At 34.7% G+C, this 21,107-nt stretch overlaps 4 protein-coding genes across 4 annotated transcripts in view; 2 read left to right on the top strand and 2 right to left on the bottom strand.

The window, feature by feature from the left end:
• The window catches only part of LOC119077281 (calcium release-activated calcium channel protein 1), a 34,254-nt gene extending 17,421 nt beyond the window's left edge, over nucleotides 1-16,833 (top strand). Inside the window, exon 4 of the mRNA XM_037184449.1 lies at nucleotides 16,741-16,833. The gene's annotated coding sequence lies outside the window, so the exon portion shown is untranslated. The remainder of the gene's footprint in view (nucleotides 1-16,740) is intronic.
• LOC119077016 (arf-GAP with dual PH domain-containing protein 1-like) lies at nucleotides 2,387-11,689 on the bottom strand. The gene is made up of 5 exons (XM_037184132.1): nucleotides 11,052-11,689; nucleotides 5,853-5,916; nucleotides 5,510-5,671; nucleotides 2,943-3,721; nucleotides 2,387-2,883 (listed from the first exon to the last, which is right to left on the bottom strand). The coding sequence occupies exons 1-5, from the start codon at nucleotides 11,131-11,133 to the stop codon at nucleotides 2,819-2,821; spliced, it is 1,152 nt and encodes a 383-aa protein (XP_037040027.1). The 5' UTR covers nucleotides 11,134-11,689; the 3' UTR covers nucleotides 2,387-2,818.
• On the top strand, nucleotides 14,308-16,833 carry LOC119076625 (Golgi reassembly-stacking protein 2). The gene is made up of 6 exons (XM_037183495.1): nucleotides 14,308-14,475; nucleotides 14,590-14,874; nucleotides 14,997-15,173; nucleotides 15,512-15,652; nucleotides 15,718-16,102; nucleotides 16,195-16,833. The coding sequence occupies exons 1-6, from the start codon at nucleotides 14,413-14,415 to the stop codon at nucleotides 16,593-16,595; spliced, it is 1,452 nt and encodes a 483-aa protein (XP_037039390.1). The 5' UTR covers nucleotides 14,308-14,412; the 3' UTR covers nucleotides 16,596-16,833.
• A 1,551-nt stretch (nucleotides 16,834-18,384) lies between these two features.
• LOC119078053 (NADH dehydrogenase [ubiquinone] 1 beta subcomplex subunit 11, mitochondrial) lies at nucleotides 18,385-19,058 on the bottom strand. The gene has a single exon (XM_037185478.1). The coding sequence runs from the start codon at nucleotides 18,968-18,970 to the stop codon at nucleotides 18,521-18,523; it is 450 nt and encodes a 149-aa protein (XP_037041373.1). The 5' UTR covers nucleotides 18,971-19,058; the 3' UTR covers nucleotides 18,385-18,520.
• Nucleotides 19,059-21,107: the final 2,049 nt, after the last annotated feature.

The raw sequence follows: 21,107 nt of genomic DNA, 5'->3' as shown, positions 1-21,107 counted from the left end.
AAAAATTATTTTTGGACAGAATCAAAATCTTGGGAATTTCTCACGAGTCATCAAATGATTCAACCATACAATTCCTCGGAATAAATCCGAGCAGTGGCCCGAGTTGAGAGGATTGTTACTCAAATCATATTACAGAAAACACTGAACCTCTTTCGAAATTACGTTTCTAACTCGTGCTTTTTCAGAAACTTCACTAACCTTGAACTACAGTGAATAAATGATTTCGGTTTGCCTATCTAGCAACACCTGGTTTTGTATCAGTTGATGAACATTGTAGCGATTGTTTACTTTGTGTTTATCATGCTGTTCTATTTATTTATTTATATGCGTTTGTGTTACGGGTAACAAACGATAAATGGAGTTCGTACTATCAATGAAATCGGTACCAGCTACAAAACCAGCTGTTACACCGAAATTATTTGTTCCCTGTAGATATAGATGAAGGTTTGTTAACCAAAAGAATTTAGATGGACATGATGACCGCTTTTTTAAACTAACCGCCGAATTCGGTGCATTCTTATTGAGAAGTGACTAAATATGGTAGGAGAGCGTAGTAGGGCAGAAACTTCCGAAAGGTAGAATTTGAAGGAAAGGAACAAAGTTTCTAACGTTCATTGTTTGTTCTAATTAAACATTAAGGTAGACCATATTGCTGATTAGTACTTTAAGTTATGAAATCATAGATGAAGACAACTGTTGTATACCTTCATAGTTTCATTAGGATAGCATATTTCGTCAACTAGCTTCAATAACTTCGTCAAAATTTCCAAACCTGGGAAAGCAGAGAAATCTTAAATGAAATTTAACAAATTATCGAGTCATTATTTGTCGAAAAGCCGCTATTAGACAAAAAAAAAAATTACCAAACCCTTAATTTATACACAGAATAGTTCAGTGAAACTTTTTCCTTTTGTTTTTGGTAGACACTACGACACACTTTTGAATTTTCACTTCGTTGCCCTTGTATCTTCAACATAAACGAAGAAGAAACGAATTCCATCATAACATCTGAACCAAGCAGCAGAACAGATTTTCCGAGAGGGGCCTGCAGAGTTGCCGGTTTACTATATATTGGACACACATGCTCTAGTTGTTGACAGTATTTTGGTTTCGATAAATAAATGTTGCATCTGTTATTTATTGCAATGAAAGTGTAAAACAGGTATGGTCTATTGTCCGCCCGGAGGACATAAAAATTTGATTTTCGTAATTAAACGCACTCATTTTCATATTATTTTGACATAAAATGTGCGTGCGTTTAAGACAAATTCGCCGATCGACCATACCTGTTCTAGACTTTCATTGGTTTATTGACCTATTTTCATCAAAGAACAACATTTGACAATTATTTGTGCGAATTTCTACCTACTTGTCTATGATTTAAAATGAACTAAAGGTTTTAAATTTGTGCCACTTTGGAGGCTCTCATTAAATTTATATTTGTGGCGGTTCAAAAAATGTTGTTTATTTTGTGGCAGATCATATTAGAGAGGCTAAATTTCCGTTAAAAAAATCTGTTCTAGTGCTTGGTTCAGATGCTATGATTTCATGCATCTATTTTTTAGCCACTGCACAACAGCAGAGATCAATTCAAGCGTTCAAAGAAGTCTTCTCGTTCCCCCTAGGATTATGATTTCCTCTAAGTGCAAGACCTAGTTAAAAGTTTTGTATGAAGAAATTAATGTTTGTTGCTGAACAAAGCTGAACAATTCTTTAGCTTTGTCAATTCGTCAGTAGAACGGGATACGATTTTGTATGTAGCTATCTAATGGGTTTGCAGAAACCCAGGTCACATCCTACACAAACTGGCTATTAGGAATACATCTCTATCAAATCTCTCGAGACAATAAATTTACCAATTGCAATTGGAACATCCCTAGGGTAATATATACAGAACACACAAGTTTTTCGATACATTCTGGTCCTATTATCGACCTTGTCAGACTTTCACTTTTTTTAGTATCGAGTGTTCGTTCATTCCACTCACGGTATAGAGAAATTAGCCTACTTCTAATTAAACAACCTCTCGATCTCCTTGCGCAGTTCAATCGGTAGACGATGAAACGGAAGCAATCTAAACCAAGCGCCACTCGAGACGAATGAATATTAGAATTGACGATTGTATATGCGATCAGGTGAAGGAGAAAAGAAAACACACAAACGTAAGTATTAGTCTTAACTGTATGTTGAATTTTTATTTACATTTCACTTGTTTTTATTTACATAAATATATATATATATATGTATTGTTCAAATTCAATTAATAATTAAATATTTTTGGCAAGGTCCGTTATTACTTTCATTTTATTTCTGATATGTTATTTTGTGTTTGAATTTTTTTTTGTTTTTAATTTTTAACTTAATTTCTTCATTTAATTTATTTATTAAAAATAATTTATTTAACATTTCGTCAACAGTTTTTCGTTCTTCATTTTTTGTTATTTCCAATGAAACTTTTTGTTTTTAAATGAAATCAATTGGGATTTCGTTTAATTCTATTTTTAGTAAAACATTCATCGATAATTTCCGTCGACTATAAATCAAAACTTACAGAAAACAAATCGGTTAAAGTGCGTTAAGCTTTTAATCGTTCGTTGTCATTGTGAGTTGATTTTTGTTTCTTCTTCGCCCGAGTGGGAATTCATCGTGAATACGTCTGGTTCGAAATAATTGTTAACTAAATTAACATCAAAATAGACTAAAGAAAAGAAAAACTCTTTTTCTACACAAATTTTCAATTAATTTTTTTTTCTCCATAAAATTGTCACTAAAATATTCTCTTCATTTGTCTAAAAACCGAACAAATCCAAATTATCTATTATCTACCTGTGAAAATATTTATAGCGTTGGTACCGGTTCGTTTTCGTATTAGTTTTGCAGATACTGTAAACAAGAATTTCAATTAGTCAACGTACAATATTTTACTGAAATCGGTCACTTACTCGAATTATCCTGAGGCGTTAATGGTCTTTCTAACACATTTTGTATTAAATTCATCCAATCGTCTCTGTCCTGCTCACTGCTAGCTGATAAGTTGTAAACCCTTTCCGGTGTGAACAATGTAAAACTATAGCCTTGATCCTTGGCTCCAGTGGGAGCACCAACTCGAACACTATAATTCTCCAATTGATGTCCCAAAAATATTTCCCCCTTGGGGTACGCATCCAGAGGATCATCGTGGTACATAAGTTTACGATTGTCCAATGTGAACCATCGCCGTTTGTATCCGTCAGAAGGACGCGGTCCAGTTTTATATAGCCAACCTTCGCGAGCAAAATCTCGAGTCAACAGACTCACCAGTTCTGATTCGTGTGCGGTGGGAAATGCAATCTGAAGCCGGTGCAATTTGGCGCATCTTATCGCCATATACCAATTGTTTATGCATTCCGGATCATCGTGATAGACGTAAATGTGTCGCGTAGAGCCGTCCTTCATGTAGGTCAATTGCATCGAATTGCTGTGCTCAATTTTTTGTGGTGCAAACGCTACATTTAACTCGGATAAACGGAGAACTGCTTTCGGTTCGCGACTTTCTTTGACGTGATACTTAAGAGTGTCTTCGGTTTCTGATAACACAAATTTACGGGGCTGGTAGCGACTGTCTTCTTTTCCCTTTTTCATTAAAAAACCTTCCATCTGACCGGATGTGTAGCTGGGTCGTTCGTGTTGAGAGAATTCTAGACGTTCATACTTTGCTCGAATCCACTGTTCGATGAGAACTCTGAAAAAAAATAAAATATAAATAATACGTTTGAATATGGATGATATGACGGATGAATGGATTTTTGAACAGGACAGAAAATCGAAGTTCGACTTTATTCGGGTATTAACCTGTCACAGACGACAAGCATATTAACAGTTTTACTATTCACACTATTACTTCGTTTGATCGAAGGTTTTCATAGATTGATTTCAGCAATCTTTTACTTCATTTGTTTTGAACATGCTTTTTATCATATAAGACCGCATTAGTCAAAGCTTGTCGATTATTCTTGTTGACGTTGTAGATAACAGATGACGCCGTATGTAACAGGTTAATCAGGAGGAATATCGCGCCTTCTACCGAAGTACAAGTGCAAAAGCAACTATATTTTCCTTTGAAAAATGGATGATCATCTGTTATCGATAGCAACGACATAAATCAATGATGACACCGATTAATGTGCTCGGTGTCATATAGATAAATGTATGGTGACACGAATGACGTAGTAGATTTGTATCAAACACTTGCTCATGCTTAACAAAAGACGTAATAGATTCACTGATTATATTGAAACACGCCTACCGTCTTTAGAAGACATTTGATTTATTATCGTTTGTTATTAAGTGAACTGTAAAATGGAAAGTTTTGGGTTGAAATTTGCAAGTAATTGTCTTACTGTCATGTGACGCCAGCAGAAGGTTTTTAGCTAAATATCTTTAAAAAAAACGTGAAGAAGGGTAGGTTTCTTGTCGTCCTCAGTACATGGTCTAAAACAGTTCGCCGCACTGGATTTTTATAATATTCTTGTTCAAACAATGAAATTGAAGCTTGACCTATTATAAAACTAGGATATAAGCTTTCAAAAAAACATGAAGAACATTCTGAATATATGACGCCAAAAGCGATAATTTATGCGTTAGTAGCCTGGTTACAGTGCTAACTATGAATAGAAACTAAACCTTTCAGTGTGTCTATTTTGAAATAATGTCAAGAATCGTGTTCCTCCATTGATGGTCATAAAAAAGCTATTCGTCGTTAAATATACGCTCTCAAACAACATGATCGACATTCTTCAAACTCTATTTTTAAGTTTTTATTGAGAAAAATATCTTTCAAAACAAAATGAATAATCATCGAAATAATGAGTGACATTGGCTGTTATTGAATTCGTTATCATTGTTTTTTCTTTTGCTTTTTTTTTTAAATAACAGCCCACAAATCTTACACGAAAAAAAGTCATAAACATCTTCAAAATGTATTTAAAACGGCACAATGATATATAGCAACAGCATCTCACCCATTCATACTTTTCATTTCATCCGGTTCGGTTATGACCTTTTGTCACACACATAAAACCAGCCTGAAAGTATATCTATACATATCACACACAAGCAACGCTCTCTATATTTGAACGTATCGCAACGTTCATTCATAACATTCCGTTCATAATGTGTAATGATTGTCGTGAAGATTAATTGAACTAATTGAACCATAACAACACTTCGATGGAATAAATAAACAACAATTTGTGTGATTGTTGGAATATGAGGCATACGAAAATGTCATTGATGTTGTTGATCGTTGGAATAATCATCAGAACATTGTTGCATTGTGAGTCTATTCAATTACATGAGCGATACGGGAAAAAAAATCGAAATACAAACAAAAGATAAACTCGGAATGTTATCAGAGTTTGGGTGCTTCCTTACCGATTTTAGATTATTTCGTCTAAATAATTTTCTACTTTAGTGATGATCCTGATCGATGATTATTCTAATATTTCCAATAAAATTTGTCTCTACTTACTGTGGATCGTATTCGCAAGGTCGTCTGTAGCAAGCTGGCACCTTTTTCTCGTACGTTATTTTGGCTTTAAGATTTCCAATATCTTTCATTCGTTCTAATTGACTGTCTTCCCATTTATCCATTTTCAGGTGTTTGACTTTTGATATGTGCGATCCCATTGCACTGTAATTAATTTTTTACGTTACCATTGATTGGCTCAGCATAATTATCTAACAAATGCATTCACTGTTTGGGAGATAACAAATTTCGTTTAGTTCTCATCTGACTGAAAATTTCAACTTTTCGTAATCTCCCAAAACAAGTAATGTGTGCTAAAGAATATTCTCTATTCATTTGAACATACCGGTGAACTGTTGCACATCTGGTGCAAAGAAAAATGCCAATGTTGTACGATGCCCATTCGATGTCTGCAAATAAAAAAAATTGATTTTGTCAAATTATGGCAATGGAACGATAAGATTTTGTTACTTAAGCAGTTACTCATCATTAGACTCATAAAAATGAAGTTTCAGTCGTATGTAACGAATTAGTATCGACTATGACAGGAATGAGCGATATGATAAAAATACTGAAGTAATAGATTTTGTTAAATGAATAGATGAATAGACCGACATAATGATTTTACTGTGCTTGCTAAACGGTTAAACATTATCCTAAATCATACGACTGAATCAACTAACTACACATATACAAAATAAGATATTAAAACAAAAAGTAATTAAAAATGTGGCACACAACAAATGAAACTAAAAAAATCCAATTCAGTCTGGATACCGGAAGAATGTTTGCCGTTATACAATTGAAAATACAAAAGAAAATAAATTCTCATTTCCAACTACGTCAATTTATATCTACATTTATTCCTTTCTGCGTCACATCGAAATTCTGATTAAATTTTGTATTTCACCAGAAGACGTTGCTGAGTAGATTTCGTTTTCGGTTTGTTTCTAGTCCATTGGGAATTATTTTTCGGCATATTACATAGAGCTTCACACGGGCTGGAGTTACATGTACTTCCTATTTTTTTTCGACTTTTTATATTCGGATAAAACTGTGCTCAAAAAGTATAATAAAAACTTATTCCTAACTATTATTAACCATTAAAATTTACCGCCCATTTTATGAGTGGTAGAGGCTAGGTCATGCACTAAAAATGTAATTTTACAAGGATGATAGACACTCTGAAACTTTATGTCCAATTCCCTATGTGGCCCGACCGGTATTTCCAGACGTAATACGTTACGTAAATATAGTTTTTCACCCGTCCCTAACAGAGAGCGAATAAACAAAAACAAATTTCAAAAAGGTTAATGAGATTCCACAAGCGTAATTCAGCTTTTATGACGTTTCACAATCATACAATAAACAAAACAATTTGCGCATATTCTAATACACTCATTGTTGTATAATATACAACAAAGGTCAGTGTAATTTTCTTCGAATGAGAGTGTAAAATTACCTACAAAAAAGAAACCGCGCAAATGTTTTTTCTTTCTTTTCAGAACAGTTTTGTTTTGTTAAATAATTGTATACGTTGGTGCTTGACGAAATTAATTTTTTGGAAAGGAAAACCTAGAAGACTTACACATTGTATTGTGTCAATTTTAACGGACTCTTCTGCTATCGACAGTTTTGACAAAAGTAGTCGTTGATCTTGGGTAATACACCAAACTAGATGTTCAAACGAGTTACGAGTGACGTAATATACCGCGAACTAAACAAAAGAAGTAACAGATTTATTGTAAACGATGACGATATGTGTACAATAGCCTCCAAATCTACAGTATTTCTACTGATGATAGGCCAGTCCACCAAAAACAAATTTAAGCGAGCCAATACGGGGAAATTAAAAACACATCCTACTATAGTTGCAGCTGTCACTAACTTTTTTTATTAGTCATAAAATCACTATTGTTACATCCATGAAAATGAGTTTTATGCTAACCCAATCCACACACCGTTACGTAACAGAAACATACTCTTAAATCTCAATATCATTGTCATAAAATCGTTGAATTTTGATGAATCATGCGTCCATCAAATTCATCCAAATGGGTTGACATGAAACAATAATAAGTAATTTTGATCGATCATAAATTCTTTTGGCTTATCTTATCAATGAATGAAATTGTAGAATGTTATGTATGGCGCCTTGTGTTACTTCGACCATGAGAAATAAAAATATGTTGTAAAACGTTATGTGTACATACGTAAGATGTATGTATGGCTATTAACAACAAGACATAATATAAGTAGTGACATTTTTTTTAAACTTTCGAGTGACGACGACATGCACAAAGTGTTTATTTTAGAGAATCTTATCAACTTCGTGGAAAGTTTATGTTAGCACAGTACATATTCTGTGCGTATGGGTCTTTGAACACAGACATGTTTCACTTAATTTTCACATTAATTCAACAACAAAAAAGTCAACTGAGTTGATGGAAATTCCGAAAATTTGGTTTTAACCGGACTGGTCATTGATATCTTTATCTTCGGGAAAATATTATTGGTCCACTAATCGTAAAAAAATATTTTTTACGCATTTTTATCAGCTACAACTTGTTTTAATAAATTTGTGTTTTGTATTTAGCTTACTGCTTACTGATTTCTATATTTTTTTAAATAAAAAATAGATAAAAAAAGATGTGTGTAGGGCTCTCATAAATATTTACAATTTTCTATGAATGAATTGGTATCTTAGAGCACAGGGTACAAGCATATTTCTTTGGAAATATTTTCATACTTGGTTAAGAGTCAAAAGTGCAAGGGATTCTAAATCTGAAGCTGACAAAACACACAGCGGTATGCACTGCATGGTTAATTGTTTTGCAAATTTTTAATACGGTCCTGATTAAGGTGAGGAACATGTCAAAATCCGTGGTGCTGTATTGAATAAATATCGAAGCAGGTACATTTCAGGTTGAGGTTTCAACTTAACCTGTTTGGAGATTAGACCTTTTTTATGTGTTGCCTAGTAAAACACTTACGGGGCCACCTAACGGGTATGGAAATAATGTTTTCTTCCCGGTAACCAAAAACATGGAACATACTTTTCGGTCCATACGTTTCCTACTTATTTTTTAGATTTCCCGGTATACAGGATACCAGGATACAACATGTCCAGCCGAAACAATAGTTCGGTCGACTACCAACATTACTAACAACAATCTATTGCCTATATGTCTCTGCAAGGCGCTTGAGTTAATCTTAAATGAGCAAAATTTGACTTTTTTCGAGGCTTAGCGCTGTTTATAACTAAAATATTCGGTCGAGATCAAAATAACAAAAATGGTGAGGTCACTGATTTTAAATTTATGACATTTCAGGTCCAACAGTGGAAGAAAGAAGGATACCGAAGTTTCAATGTTAACGATAGTACAGGTGGTAATACCTTATTTTTGTCATGACGATCGTTCAAAGATTAGCTTTCCGGTTAACGTGATCTTATAATAAAATAAATGTTAAAACAATTGAAGTACAAGATTTTTATCAAACAATAAGTGATACTTTCAACATCAGAATTAACAGAGCTGTACCGTAATACGTTTGCCGTTTCTTAAAGTCGAAGAAAATATCCAACTGCTTCTATGAAGGTTAACTTAGACAATTGTATGGTCTTAACCAAATTTCACCGTTATTAGGAAGAAATGATTTTTATCTGATAATGCGAAAAACAGATTTTTAGACAGGTAAAGTGGGTTCTCTCAAACGCAGATAATATGTAGTACCTAACTGCTTCCAAACTTTTATTTTGGCAGGTGGGAATACCACTGACCAAATTAAAAACTTATCTAAAATAAATAGTATCTACGGAATCAAGTAGACAATTTTCTCAGATTTGTTTAAAAAAATGTTCACAGAAGTGTAATTAGTTTTTCGATAATTATAGACCGAGACTATAAATAATGTCAAAAGTAACAAACGAGACAAACTATTAGAGAAATTTAAAAAAATGAATGGAATGAAAATTCTATTTTTACGCCAGACACAATGTGCCAAAGTTTGACCTACTTTAACATTTACACTCAGAGAATTATAAAAAAAATAATTTCACACATAACACTCCAACCCAAATTACCCATTTCGAAAACCACTAAAAATCAATAGCAGAAAACCATGTCTCAATTATACTTGAATGAAAATATTCTAACCTACGTTTGCGAAACATTTTTACTATGGGTCGTGCAACGTACAAAATCTAAATTTACTATATAATAACGGAGAATGTGCTCTTTCTCACATCGATAAATCTATTTCATTCTAAAAGCCAATAAACCAGAGAAACCGTTTTGAAACCATTAAGCCAGAACAGCAAAAAAAAAAGTTAATTTTACAATACGAATATCATTTAAATTCGGCATCAGAATAATAAAATACGGTTACATTATGCAATCCTCCCAATGTTAATTCATAAGAGAAAAAATTGATGAAAAAGAAATTATTATAACGAAACAAAACAAACGTTAAAAAGGAAGAAGAAGAAAAAATTGATAAAAATAATACGACGGTGTTCTTTTTCCTCTATTTTGATCTGAAAAACATGTCCGTGTAGTGTAGGTAGATTGTACTATCTAAACACAAAAATATTTTGTTTATATAGCACAGAAGACGAGGTCGTGGATTTGTTTTGACGGCAATGTATTCGCTACACCTTTTCAGCAATTTCATCGTACGTACGAGAGGTGTATAAATATATACGATAAAATACACAAAACGTACACTATCCTACACTTTTCGTATATAAATATATATAGAAAATTTATATAACAAGTAGGTGAGTGTACATATATCGAGCCATATATTATGAATAGGTATATAAAGTACAATATTCCCTGAACGACGACGACGACGCGAGAGCCTATATTGACAAGACTTCTTGTGTCATTCACACTTCTAATGCTATACAAATTGTTCATGTTCTGAATTCATTGAGCCACAATTAACTCGATTTTACAATTTCGTTCTGGGACACGTAACGATTTATCATCTGATCAGTTTTAAAATAAATTGTCTTTTTGGCAAATAGCAACAAAATATTAAAATATTTGAAATAAAAATCCCGAGACAGATCCCTTATTGACAAAACATTGTTGTCCGAATTAATGGTCGCTTAACTTCCACAGAGCAACAACTTCTGAGACCACAATAATGTACAAGAAAAACCAACTTGGTTTGAAAATAAAAATTCTATGTTTTGTCCCAAGTTCTATCAAAATTTGAGTGTGTACAAAGTGTCATTCACCCTGTTTTCAGCGTAGACGTAAAAAAAACTATACACACAACACACATATATATACGAAGTATTCGGATTCGTGTTGATGGTTTCGATGCGTAAAAGAATGAAAATACTTTATTATTAGCAATCTCCGTGACGAATTTTGTTGCCCCCCAAGGTTGAATATTGATGCGTAAATACGAAATAAGGCTATTCTAATGAACTACACACATTTTTTTTATCAATTCTTCTACGATTCAAATTTTGACTCAGAAGATGTTTTGAAATTTATTGGTAAAAATATTGTTTTGAAAAATCACTCACATTTACTGTTACAATCCGCACACACATTATTTCCACTCTTCTTCAATAAAGTCATCAATAACTTTTCATTTTCATCAGCCATTGTATTGTTTTAATGTTTTCAATTTATCCTATTTCCAATATATTCCACCGAAATAAATAAACCTTTTCACATGCTGACTTTTTTTCCAAACGAAACCGAAAATCACACAAAACTTATTTCACTTTTTGACGATACAACTTTTGAATGACTACTAAAACCTCTGCTCTCTTTTCTTTTCGTACTATGACACTTTGTTTTTAGACCCGTACAAAGTACCTGGGTCTCATAGCATAACTTATAGTAACGTAACCAGAGGAATTTTGACACCAGAGTAAGGATGATTGATTAAAACAGTCACAAATATTTAAAAATGACGATTCTGATGTCCGTCCCTTTTCTAGCATAACTTAAGTAAATCGAGTCGGAGTCCAATTTTCTAACTTATGTAACTTAACGATATTAGGTAACTGCATCGTACGAATCTTGCATGCATGTCTACCATAAATACCCAAAATAATCAGTTAATTTAACATCCGCTAGATGTCTTATGGATTTAGTTTTCAGCAAGTGAAGTAAACGATATCATTTTTCTATTGATTCCATTGTCTTTAAATTAAAACTGAACAATAATACTGAATACGAAAATAATCATCACTTTCATTGACGATTTTGTATTTTGATTTAATTTCTACTATTTGTTTGAGTACGTTACACTCAACACTCAATGGAAACTCTCTCTTCAGCTCTTGTCTCTCATATTAGAACTCAGTTCATAATATAAATGTTGACAACATTAAAAGGTTAAAATATAACGAGAAAAGGTTTCACGTTCAAATTTTTCGCGGCCACATTCAAAACACTGTTTTGTTATAAAATTATTAGGTTGTTTTCCATATAACAGCGACGGTTCTCGTAACATTCGTAACTTCAAGAATTCGTAACTATAAAGTCACTATAAATTATAACAAAATAGACATTTTCCTACTCTTGACAATATTTTCGTAGCTTGAAGAGCGAAATTTCAACCTTTCACTCCTCCTGGACAAGTACTAGCCGATACCTTTGAAAGAAAGTCTATCCCCAAAATGTTATTAGGGAGCAAGCAGAACTCTTGTACTAGGGTCCTGAGGTCCGACTTGTCAATTTAGCAAATACATCGTAGTGCGATGATCGTACGGAGAACAAGTAAAAATGATGTTGCTTTGTAGAGAAAGTAATCAACGAATTAATTATTATTCGTATAAGATTATATTTCAAATATTGATCGATGTTGCTCAGTAATCATTTATTTATTTGCCAGCAATTTTTCGACACTCGCCATTATCACCTACATCCGCTAATCTAATTTTGGAAATTCTGGAAGATGGCGTCATCAAGAGATTAGGATACAAATTATCGCTTTTTGTACGGTTTGTTGATGACATCATAACTGCTGTACCAAATAACGAAGTGAAAATGTGAACGAAGTATTCAACGCATATGATAGCAACGTTTAATTCACAGTTGAAGAATAAACGGATCCATATCATTCTAAGAACTTCGTGTGATACGAGAAGAGCGAATTTAGGACATTCGATATTTTTAACTTAAGAGGCACCGGTACTTAGATAAAATTGTAGCCTACATTTGTGTGCCTCATATTTCATTTTTGATGATATCTTTCCATCAGAATCTTTTTTGAAAAATTAACTACCGCAATTCCGACCACGAATGTGGTAGCTTTCAACAGAAAATACATTTGGTTGAGTCGTTTGACCAGCTCTGAGAAAAGTGAGCAGTCTAACGAAATTTTCATAAACTGCTCACGTTTCTCAGAGCCGGTCAAATTGCTACAACCAAATGTATTTTCTGTTGAAAGCTACCACATTCGTGGCCGGGATTGCGGTAGTTAATTTTTCAAAAAGGATTCTGATGGAAAGATATCATCAAAAGTAAACGAAAATCCAGTATTAAGAAACGCCCAAATTTATGCTTTTCAGCAAAGCACCGATGCCTCTTAACTTAAAGACCACATACACTACACATTCAATCTAGCATTCTATAGTATATTACTTCCGAGGTTCCAAGTTGTGTATTTGATAAGTGGGGTGTTACAGCCCGACCCGAAGGGAAGGGCTGTATTCCATACTTGTCAATTACACAACTTGGAACCTCGTAAATACAATGCTTACGTGATTAGGCAATGTAAATGAAAATGAAACATGCCGTAACACGTAATAGTACATTACTATGCAAGGGAAGTAAAGTGATATCTCGTATCCAGATGAGAAAAAGTATCCGAGGGCGGCAGCCCGAGCTTATTCACTTACAGCGTTCTAAGTGAATATCATTTTACCTGAACCCGTGGCTTTAGCGCTAGAGCTCTCGACTCATAATCTAGAGGTCCTTTGTTCAAATTAGCGTCTGGGCAAGATGATTTTTATTCATTCACACTCATATTATATTCTAATGATCCAACTTGAAGAAACCTTTGCAGATTGTGTAATTTTATATAATCTGCACAGGTTTCTCCAAGTGTGTTCAAACAATTTTTTCCCTTTAAAAGTAACATTTTTAGCGTCCCCTTTAATGGAAAAACGAATATTTTTCCGGCTTCAAATTTGCAAAGGGTCCATTGCTCTTAAATTTAAGTCTAAACCTAAATATCTTTTAAAATATATTCTAGAAATTGAAATTTATTATGTAGGAGTAAGTTCGTCACAACTTTGCCGAAGAAACCACATTTAGATTTTTGAGTATCTGTTTTGGACGTATAGAAAAAGAAGAAGAAATCGTATTTGGCTCATCTTGTACTTACGTTAACAATTTGCGCGAATGTTCACTTTTCGGTGGTGATTACACTTATGTGTCGCGTTTATTTAGTGGGTTTTACATTTTATATAGAATCACCATTGAAAATAATGGTAAGTTGCCGAAGAAACGGATTGTTTACATTGTACCAGTGATTTTATATTGGCGTTCAAAATTTTGTTCGTTAAAAAAGCTTGTTGATCCGCGCAATATCCTATAAAAGTTTTTTTGTTAATTAAAATCAATAGAAACGCAAATCGCTTTTTTTTTGACGAAATGCCCCCTAACTACAGGAAAAACTCAGAAAACAAAAATTTCTGTCAATTATAAACTGATGCGACAACAAGCCCAGCAAGGATCTTTCACTCTACAACAATTTTCAAAGTAATGTGCTGACTACAATACCCTATATTGCTAACTGTCAAATAACGAATTTGTTTACCAGACCGACACTGCTAGAAAATTGCTATAATAATATAAGTAACGTGCCACGTAACTTGGGCAACAAAACTAAGATTTTTATTAAAAAATAATTCACTTTTCGTCGTGATGGGATCTGCAACAAGCATCGAAGTACCTGGAGGCGGGTGTGAGGGATACCATGTCTTGAGGGTGATTATTAACAAATAAATAATTGTCGGCAAATTTCACCGTATCAGCTGACGTGTTTTTTTTAGTACACAATACGAACCACAACAAATCGAATAAAAATGTTTCATTTTACAGGTCCAAGATAATTCTCCCGGTCAGCGAGCTGGTTTAGAGGCGTTTTTCGATTTTATCGTCGCTATTGGTAATACAAGACTGGATCAGGACAATGACACGTTGAAGGAATTGTTAAAGAAGAATGTAGAGAATTCAATCAAGATGACAATCTACAGTAGCAAAACACAAACCGTTCGCGAAGTAAACATAACACCGTCACAAACCTGGGGTGGTCAGGGATTGTTGGGTGTCAGTATTCGGTTTTGTTCATTTGAAGGAGCCAATGAAAATGTTTGGCATGTTTTGGTTCGTCTATAGTCCAGTCATAGCACTGCTCCTAGCATTTAAACATAGAAAATATTCGGAGCAGTGCTACGGTTCAGTTCAACATTTTTTGTCGACATTGATTACGTGACATAATTTTGTAGGAAGTGCATCCATCTTCTCCAGCAGAAACCGCAGGTTTGAGATCATTTACCGATTATATCATTGGTGCTGATTCGATTTTGCATGAGAGTGAGGATCTGTTTACGTTGATTGAATCACACGAAGACAGACCGTTGAAAATGTACGTGTACAATACAGATGATGACACATGCAGAGAGGTAATTATGAATGCATTATTCTACTCTAGCTCTTAATGACTGTGAAAATTAGTGTTTAAATTGTGATTTAGTGATAATTAGTAACTCTCCGATCGAAATTGTAATTTGCGTAGCATTTAACGTTGAAATATTTCAACGTTCAATTGTTTTAAGTAAGAACTATGACGCAATGAAGAGATTGCGCAAACGATGCATAGCTTTGCGTCTACGTAGCTAATTTTGTAAATGTTGTAATCTTGAAACTTTGAAGATTAATGTTGACGTAAAATGAGTCGATTTCAATGCATGTTGATGAATTGGCTGACTTTGCTACATCGTTTTCTGATTGGATATTTCAGGTGAACATTAAGCCCTATTCGAAATGGGGCGGTGAAGGCAGTTTAGGTTGTGGTATTGGATATGGTTATTTACATCGTATACCCGTTCGTTTATTACCGGACGAGAAGAAACCGTTAATCAGTTCATCGCAGACACCAAATGTAAGTCGTCAGTTGGGTCGAAATTTTGTTGTTTTTAGGTTTCAACTCAATTAATTCATTTGCAGATGCAACAAGCAGCACCAACTGTGCCGGCTAATCCAATATTTCCTTATACACCACCTTTGACTTTCGTACCGAATATTCCGCTACCAACGCAAACTCCTCAAGCGCCACCCACACAGCCAATCGCTGACGTAACAGCTGGTCTCTCTCAAGTTACATTGGATCAAACACCAAATGCTAACAGTTATGATCCATCGGCTGTTACAACTACATCGACGCCGCTTGCATCCCAGGACGTTCAAAAGCCTGAAGCGGTGCAATCGAACGTGAACGAATTATTTCAATCAGTTCCTGCGCCAAAAGCTTCACCCAGTATGATTGAATCGTTTCAAACACCATCAACATCGTATGGCCAATACGCAGCAGGTGTTCAGCAGCATGTATCGGGTATGATTTTGCTGTCCTCAATTTACAAATGAAAATCTCTCACCGAATTGCCTGACTCAATGAAGATAATTGAATTTCTTGCTTAATTATAGTTCCAAGCGAGCAGCCAATGATGTACAACACAACACAACAATTTACCAACGTACCACCGCCATCGAGTCTGCCTGCATTTCAACAATACCAACCTTATCAGACGGCCGGTGCCGATCCGAATCATTTTATGATACCAACGTACAATACGAGTGCTTATCCATCGAATCCATTCGCGCAACCAACAGTCACACAATCCTCTCAAATTCAACCGCAACCGCCCGGTGCCACGGCTTCATATCAATCGCCGCCGACTTTCACTTCATTTCCGCAAGTTCAATCCAGTTCGATAACAACGCCGATTTCGTTGCCGGGTATGCCACCAATTACAGTAAATACAACCATACCGCCTCAACAATTGGAGGGAATGCAATTCAATCCATTAACTTCGCATCATAATTGAAATGAAATGATTTCGAGGTTCATAATGAGACGGGAAATGGTGCTGGTCGATTCATATATGCGTTGATAGGCAAGGAATGATTTTTTCTTTCAATGTGTAAATAAGCATTTACGATCATGAACCTGCTGTATGTATTTTCTTTTGTTGAAATTTATTCTAATTTACGTGTTTCGTGTTGTCGAGCCATCATTGTTCTGCGACTTTAAAATAAATTATTTCAATATTAACTAAAGAGAAAGCCGACGCCTTGTTTGGAATTGTTTGATGAGAAATTGGAAGATCAGCTTTTTCGAGCCATGGAAGGAAAAAAAAGGGCAAATCTTTAAGTGCTCGGGTATGCTTCTTGGAATTTTCACATTTGTAGACTCATGGCTAAAATTTAATTCCACAATTTCTCGTCAGATGAATAGTATTTAGATCTTCTCAAAGATGGCGTTATTTATGTCATTGAATTTTCGATTTGTTGAGTGAAACTGTTTGTTTAATTTCAATTGTCAAATCTTCATCTAACACACTTCCTCACTTTTTTCAATCGTCGTCAAATTTCCTATAACCAGAGCACTGTCAAGCACCGAAGCTGACTTTGACATCACTCAATTAGAAGGCCAAAAACGCACCTGTTGACTATTTTTTTAAATTTTTTGATAGCCATTGTATGAAAAAGAATAGCCAACTTAGATTGGTTCAGTCCTCTATTTGAGTGACGTCAAAGTCAGCTTCGGTGCTAGACAGTGCGTTGCTATAACAGAAGAGACCTAAAACAACTATTTTTACATTCAACTAATGTTAGCCTAAATGAATTAATTAGGTAAACTGAAAGCAAATATTCAATTTCAATATTGTTTGGGTCATGACTCACAACATATTTTTAATCTAGGAGTAAGCTACTTAAAAGACGTCAGGCTCTGCCACGCCTTATCCCCTTCCATTATGTGATGCTCTAACGAAGTTTTGATTCTACTGACACCCATCATCAACTCTATTCTTCAACAGCAGTAATAACAATGTTTTACAGACACTAAAATTCTCCATCGATCGAAGGTCGCCCAAATGAAGAAGGCGACACTGTCCAGACGAGACGCTAATAACCAAGATCCAAGAGAAATTCGCAAACGAAACATAAAAGTTGTACATCACCTTCCATCATCCACTTAATCTGATCTATCCATGAGAATTACATGTTGCAGCTTATATGGCGGATTCCATGACCTGTCCCATGATGAACGAAATTTGAACTCCATCTACTAGTAGACTCAATTCAGAAAGTCCAAAATAATCTAAGAAAAGTCTATCAGATTTCGAGACAATTTCGTTTCATGTTTAGTTGGTCACTTGGACAGGTCATGGATCTCTTCATATGCTGGTGTTCACTAGGTCACCAATTCATATACAACACACAAGAAAATTTTCCGAAAGTCGTTTTACAAACAAAAGTGATTTTAAAATTAAGCGAGGTTGACCTATTCTGTGTTGTAAATACCACTCAACTCCAAACGAGTGCGAAGCGACGTGACTTTTTAGGGAAAGTGATACTAAAAATACTGAATCCTCAGATCTCAGAAATAATTTATTTGTCTCACGCAGTCAAGTTTTTGCATTAACACTTTCTCAGCGTTACCTCACAACCAAAACAGGCGCTCAGTGTTGGAAGATTACGAAATGTCTCTTAGCGAATTCAGAATCGATTAAATCGGCCGGCATATACTCATTATTCACATTAAATTCAAGAGGAAAAATTTTTGCATTGCAAGCAGGACATTTCTGACCCCAATCAGCAATATACAGTCTGTTAATCAATCAAATCATCGTTTATTTTCATCTTGATGTTCACACTTTTAAATGTATTTACAGAATCGGTATTCATAAACGACATTACATAACCCGAAACTTTTGTTTTTAAATTTTACTGGAGCAGAAACCGATCTTTAGATAATGATTTCCGTATCACCGAGCTCTTCATCGGATGGCAGTGTTATCAGGCTGGGATCAATTAAGTCACGGCTTATCGGTTCCACACCTGCGGCTTCACGCTGTCTCAGTGTCAAGTAGCCTTGTCGTTGAGCCCAATCACGCATTAGTGTATCGGGTAAATATGCCCAAACGAATGAACCCCACACTATGCACATAGTGACCGCAAAGAAAAACGACGATCGCGTGGTATCTCGATCCTCTTTCTTGTCGGTGTAGCTGAAGCCATAGCTTACCCAATTTTTACTTTTCGTTTCAACTTTAGCCTCCTCTTTCACTGCATTCGGTGCTATGGATGCTGTTTCTCGATTTTTCGGTGATGTTGAAATGAGACGATAATTCTTACTAGCGTTGGCTAGAATGCATCTTGATAATATCGAGTTTTGAAGGCGAATTATCGAAGCCATTTGATGATATTTTTAACAAAATTGCACCTCCGATATTGTGAAAAAAATATTTTTTTTTCTTCGCTGTCAAAGAAACGTAATATTGTCAAAATGACAGCCACTGAACGAAATCTGCTATAGTTTAGCAGTCGTAGGAGCCCCAGCAGTCCCAGTAAACTTGCACCGTGTTTTTGATCTTTTTTTTTAAATTTATATCATCTATCTGTTATATCTTCAAAGCAATGTACAAGCTCACAGAGAAGCTTGAAAAACCAGGGTTCCTTAACGTTAAAACTTTATCATAAAAGTTTCACTTCGTACCGTTTCGAAATAGAACTTTTGCTTTTTGGGTACAGTTCATAACGAAATTGATGTAACGAAAAATTATTTCGGTATCGTTATAAAGAGAAACGAAATTTTTTCCGGTATAGCATAACGTTACAAAGAGAAATGAAATATTTTCCGGTGTGGCTTAACGTTACGAAGTAAGACGAATTTTTTTCCGGTATGCCTTAACGTTACGAAGTAAAACGAATTTATTTCCGGTATGGCTTAACGTTACATAGAGAAACGAAATCGTTTTTGGAAAGATTGTAACGTTACAGAAATAACAAAGAATTGGTGACAAAAAAGTTGCGGTTTCCGGAGCTGTAAATAATAAAAATACAAAAATTTCATGATAAATGCTTCGTTTTATAATTAAATTACTTCAAAATTCAATAAAAAAACATTTACGATAGAAAATATTCGTATAAACCTTCATTTAGACAATGTTATTACTGTCATTTTCAAGAGACTGTGTTGGTACAGTTAATTGTCTTAACGTTATTTCATTTCTCGAAAAATATTCCGTTTCATGGTAACGTTACGGAATGTAACGGAAAGAATTTCGTTTTCTTTTAACGTTACGATATGTACCGGAAAAATTTACGTTTTCTTGTAACGTTACGAGATGTACCGGAAAAATTTTCGTTTTCTCGTAACGTTACGAGATGTACCGTAAAACATTTCGTTAGCAAAAACGGTTTTAGATTGTGTAACTGTAACATATGTACCATTAAATTTTTCGTTATGATAATAACGTTACATTTGAATCGTTTTTGTAATGTTACGTCCACGTTTATTTAGAGTTTGACTTCTTTTTTTGTAGCAAAATATATGTGAGAAGGTTAGACTATTTGGCGCTAGTATTCACACAACCCTATTATGTTAGAGTCGAGCACCGATATTTTACATGTTTCTCCACCGAAAACCATTCATTTCATCAATGAAGAATTTTTTCGGTGCTCTCAGCATAAGAAATATTGTACGTAACTCGAGTTTTCGGCCTCGCCTCGGATCGGATCAACAAACTTCAAGCGAAAACTGGACTTTTCAATCGTCCTTGTGACGTAATAGTTATTTACGTATCTGTGGTGGACGGTAGATTTGAGGAAAATTTGCGAGTTGCAGCCCTAACAAAGTGAGAGCGACAAGCGTAAGTGCCTAAAATCACGGCAGAGTAAAATAAACCAGGCGAGCGGTTCATTTTTGAAACGTCAAATAAGGGACCTAATAAACCCTATGAAAATGAACTCAAATCTCAAATGAACACTGACGTAAGTTAAAAAATTTTATTCGTAAAAAAGTAAGGCTACTAGATAATTCAGGTCCCTAGTCAAATCAAGCGCTACTGCCTGGTTTACATTGTTTACATTACTCTGCCGTGCTAAAATCAACCGTCCACAACAGTTACTTACACCTTTCATGTCAAGGGTTTGGGTTACGGGAAAAATTCGGAAGGCATGAAACATTGAATACACAACTTAGTCGTGATGTCTAAACTATACTTTCGGCCTACCTCTTCGTTGCGTAAATAAGTATTTTTAAATGATAACCCACAAAACTTTAGTTTGCTAGTACAATTTCGCCACAGAAAAATGTAGCAGATAAAGCATAAAGTGACAACCATTAAATGTCATAGAACCTTCATCCAGCAATACAATTTTACAAAATAAATTTCGATAAACTCAAATGTTCGAGGAGCTCACAAAATTTGCAAAATGTGTAAAAACAACTGAAAACAACAACTTTAGGTGAGCTAAATTAACCAGATCCAATTGCAAGTGTGGACTTCAAAATTAGCATGGAAATGTAGAACTGAAAAGTGCTTGCGCTC

The sequence above is a fragment of the Bradysia coprophila genome, chromosome III, assembly GCF_014529535.1.
Source record: "Bradysia coprophila strain Holo2 chromosome III, BU_Bcop_v1, whole genome shotgun sequence".
Classification (NCBI taxonomy): Eukaryota; Metazoa; Arthropoda; class Insecta; order Diptera; family Sciaridae; genus Bradysia; species Bradysia coprophila.
Note: the sequence above shows the minus strand (reverse complement) of the source record. Positions and strands in the feature narration are given on the sequence as shown.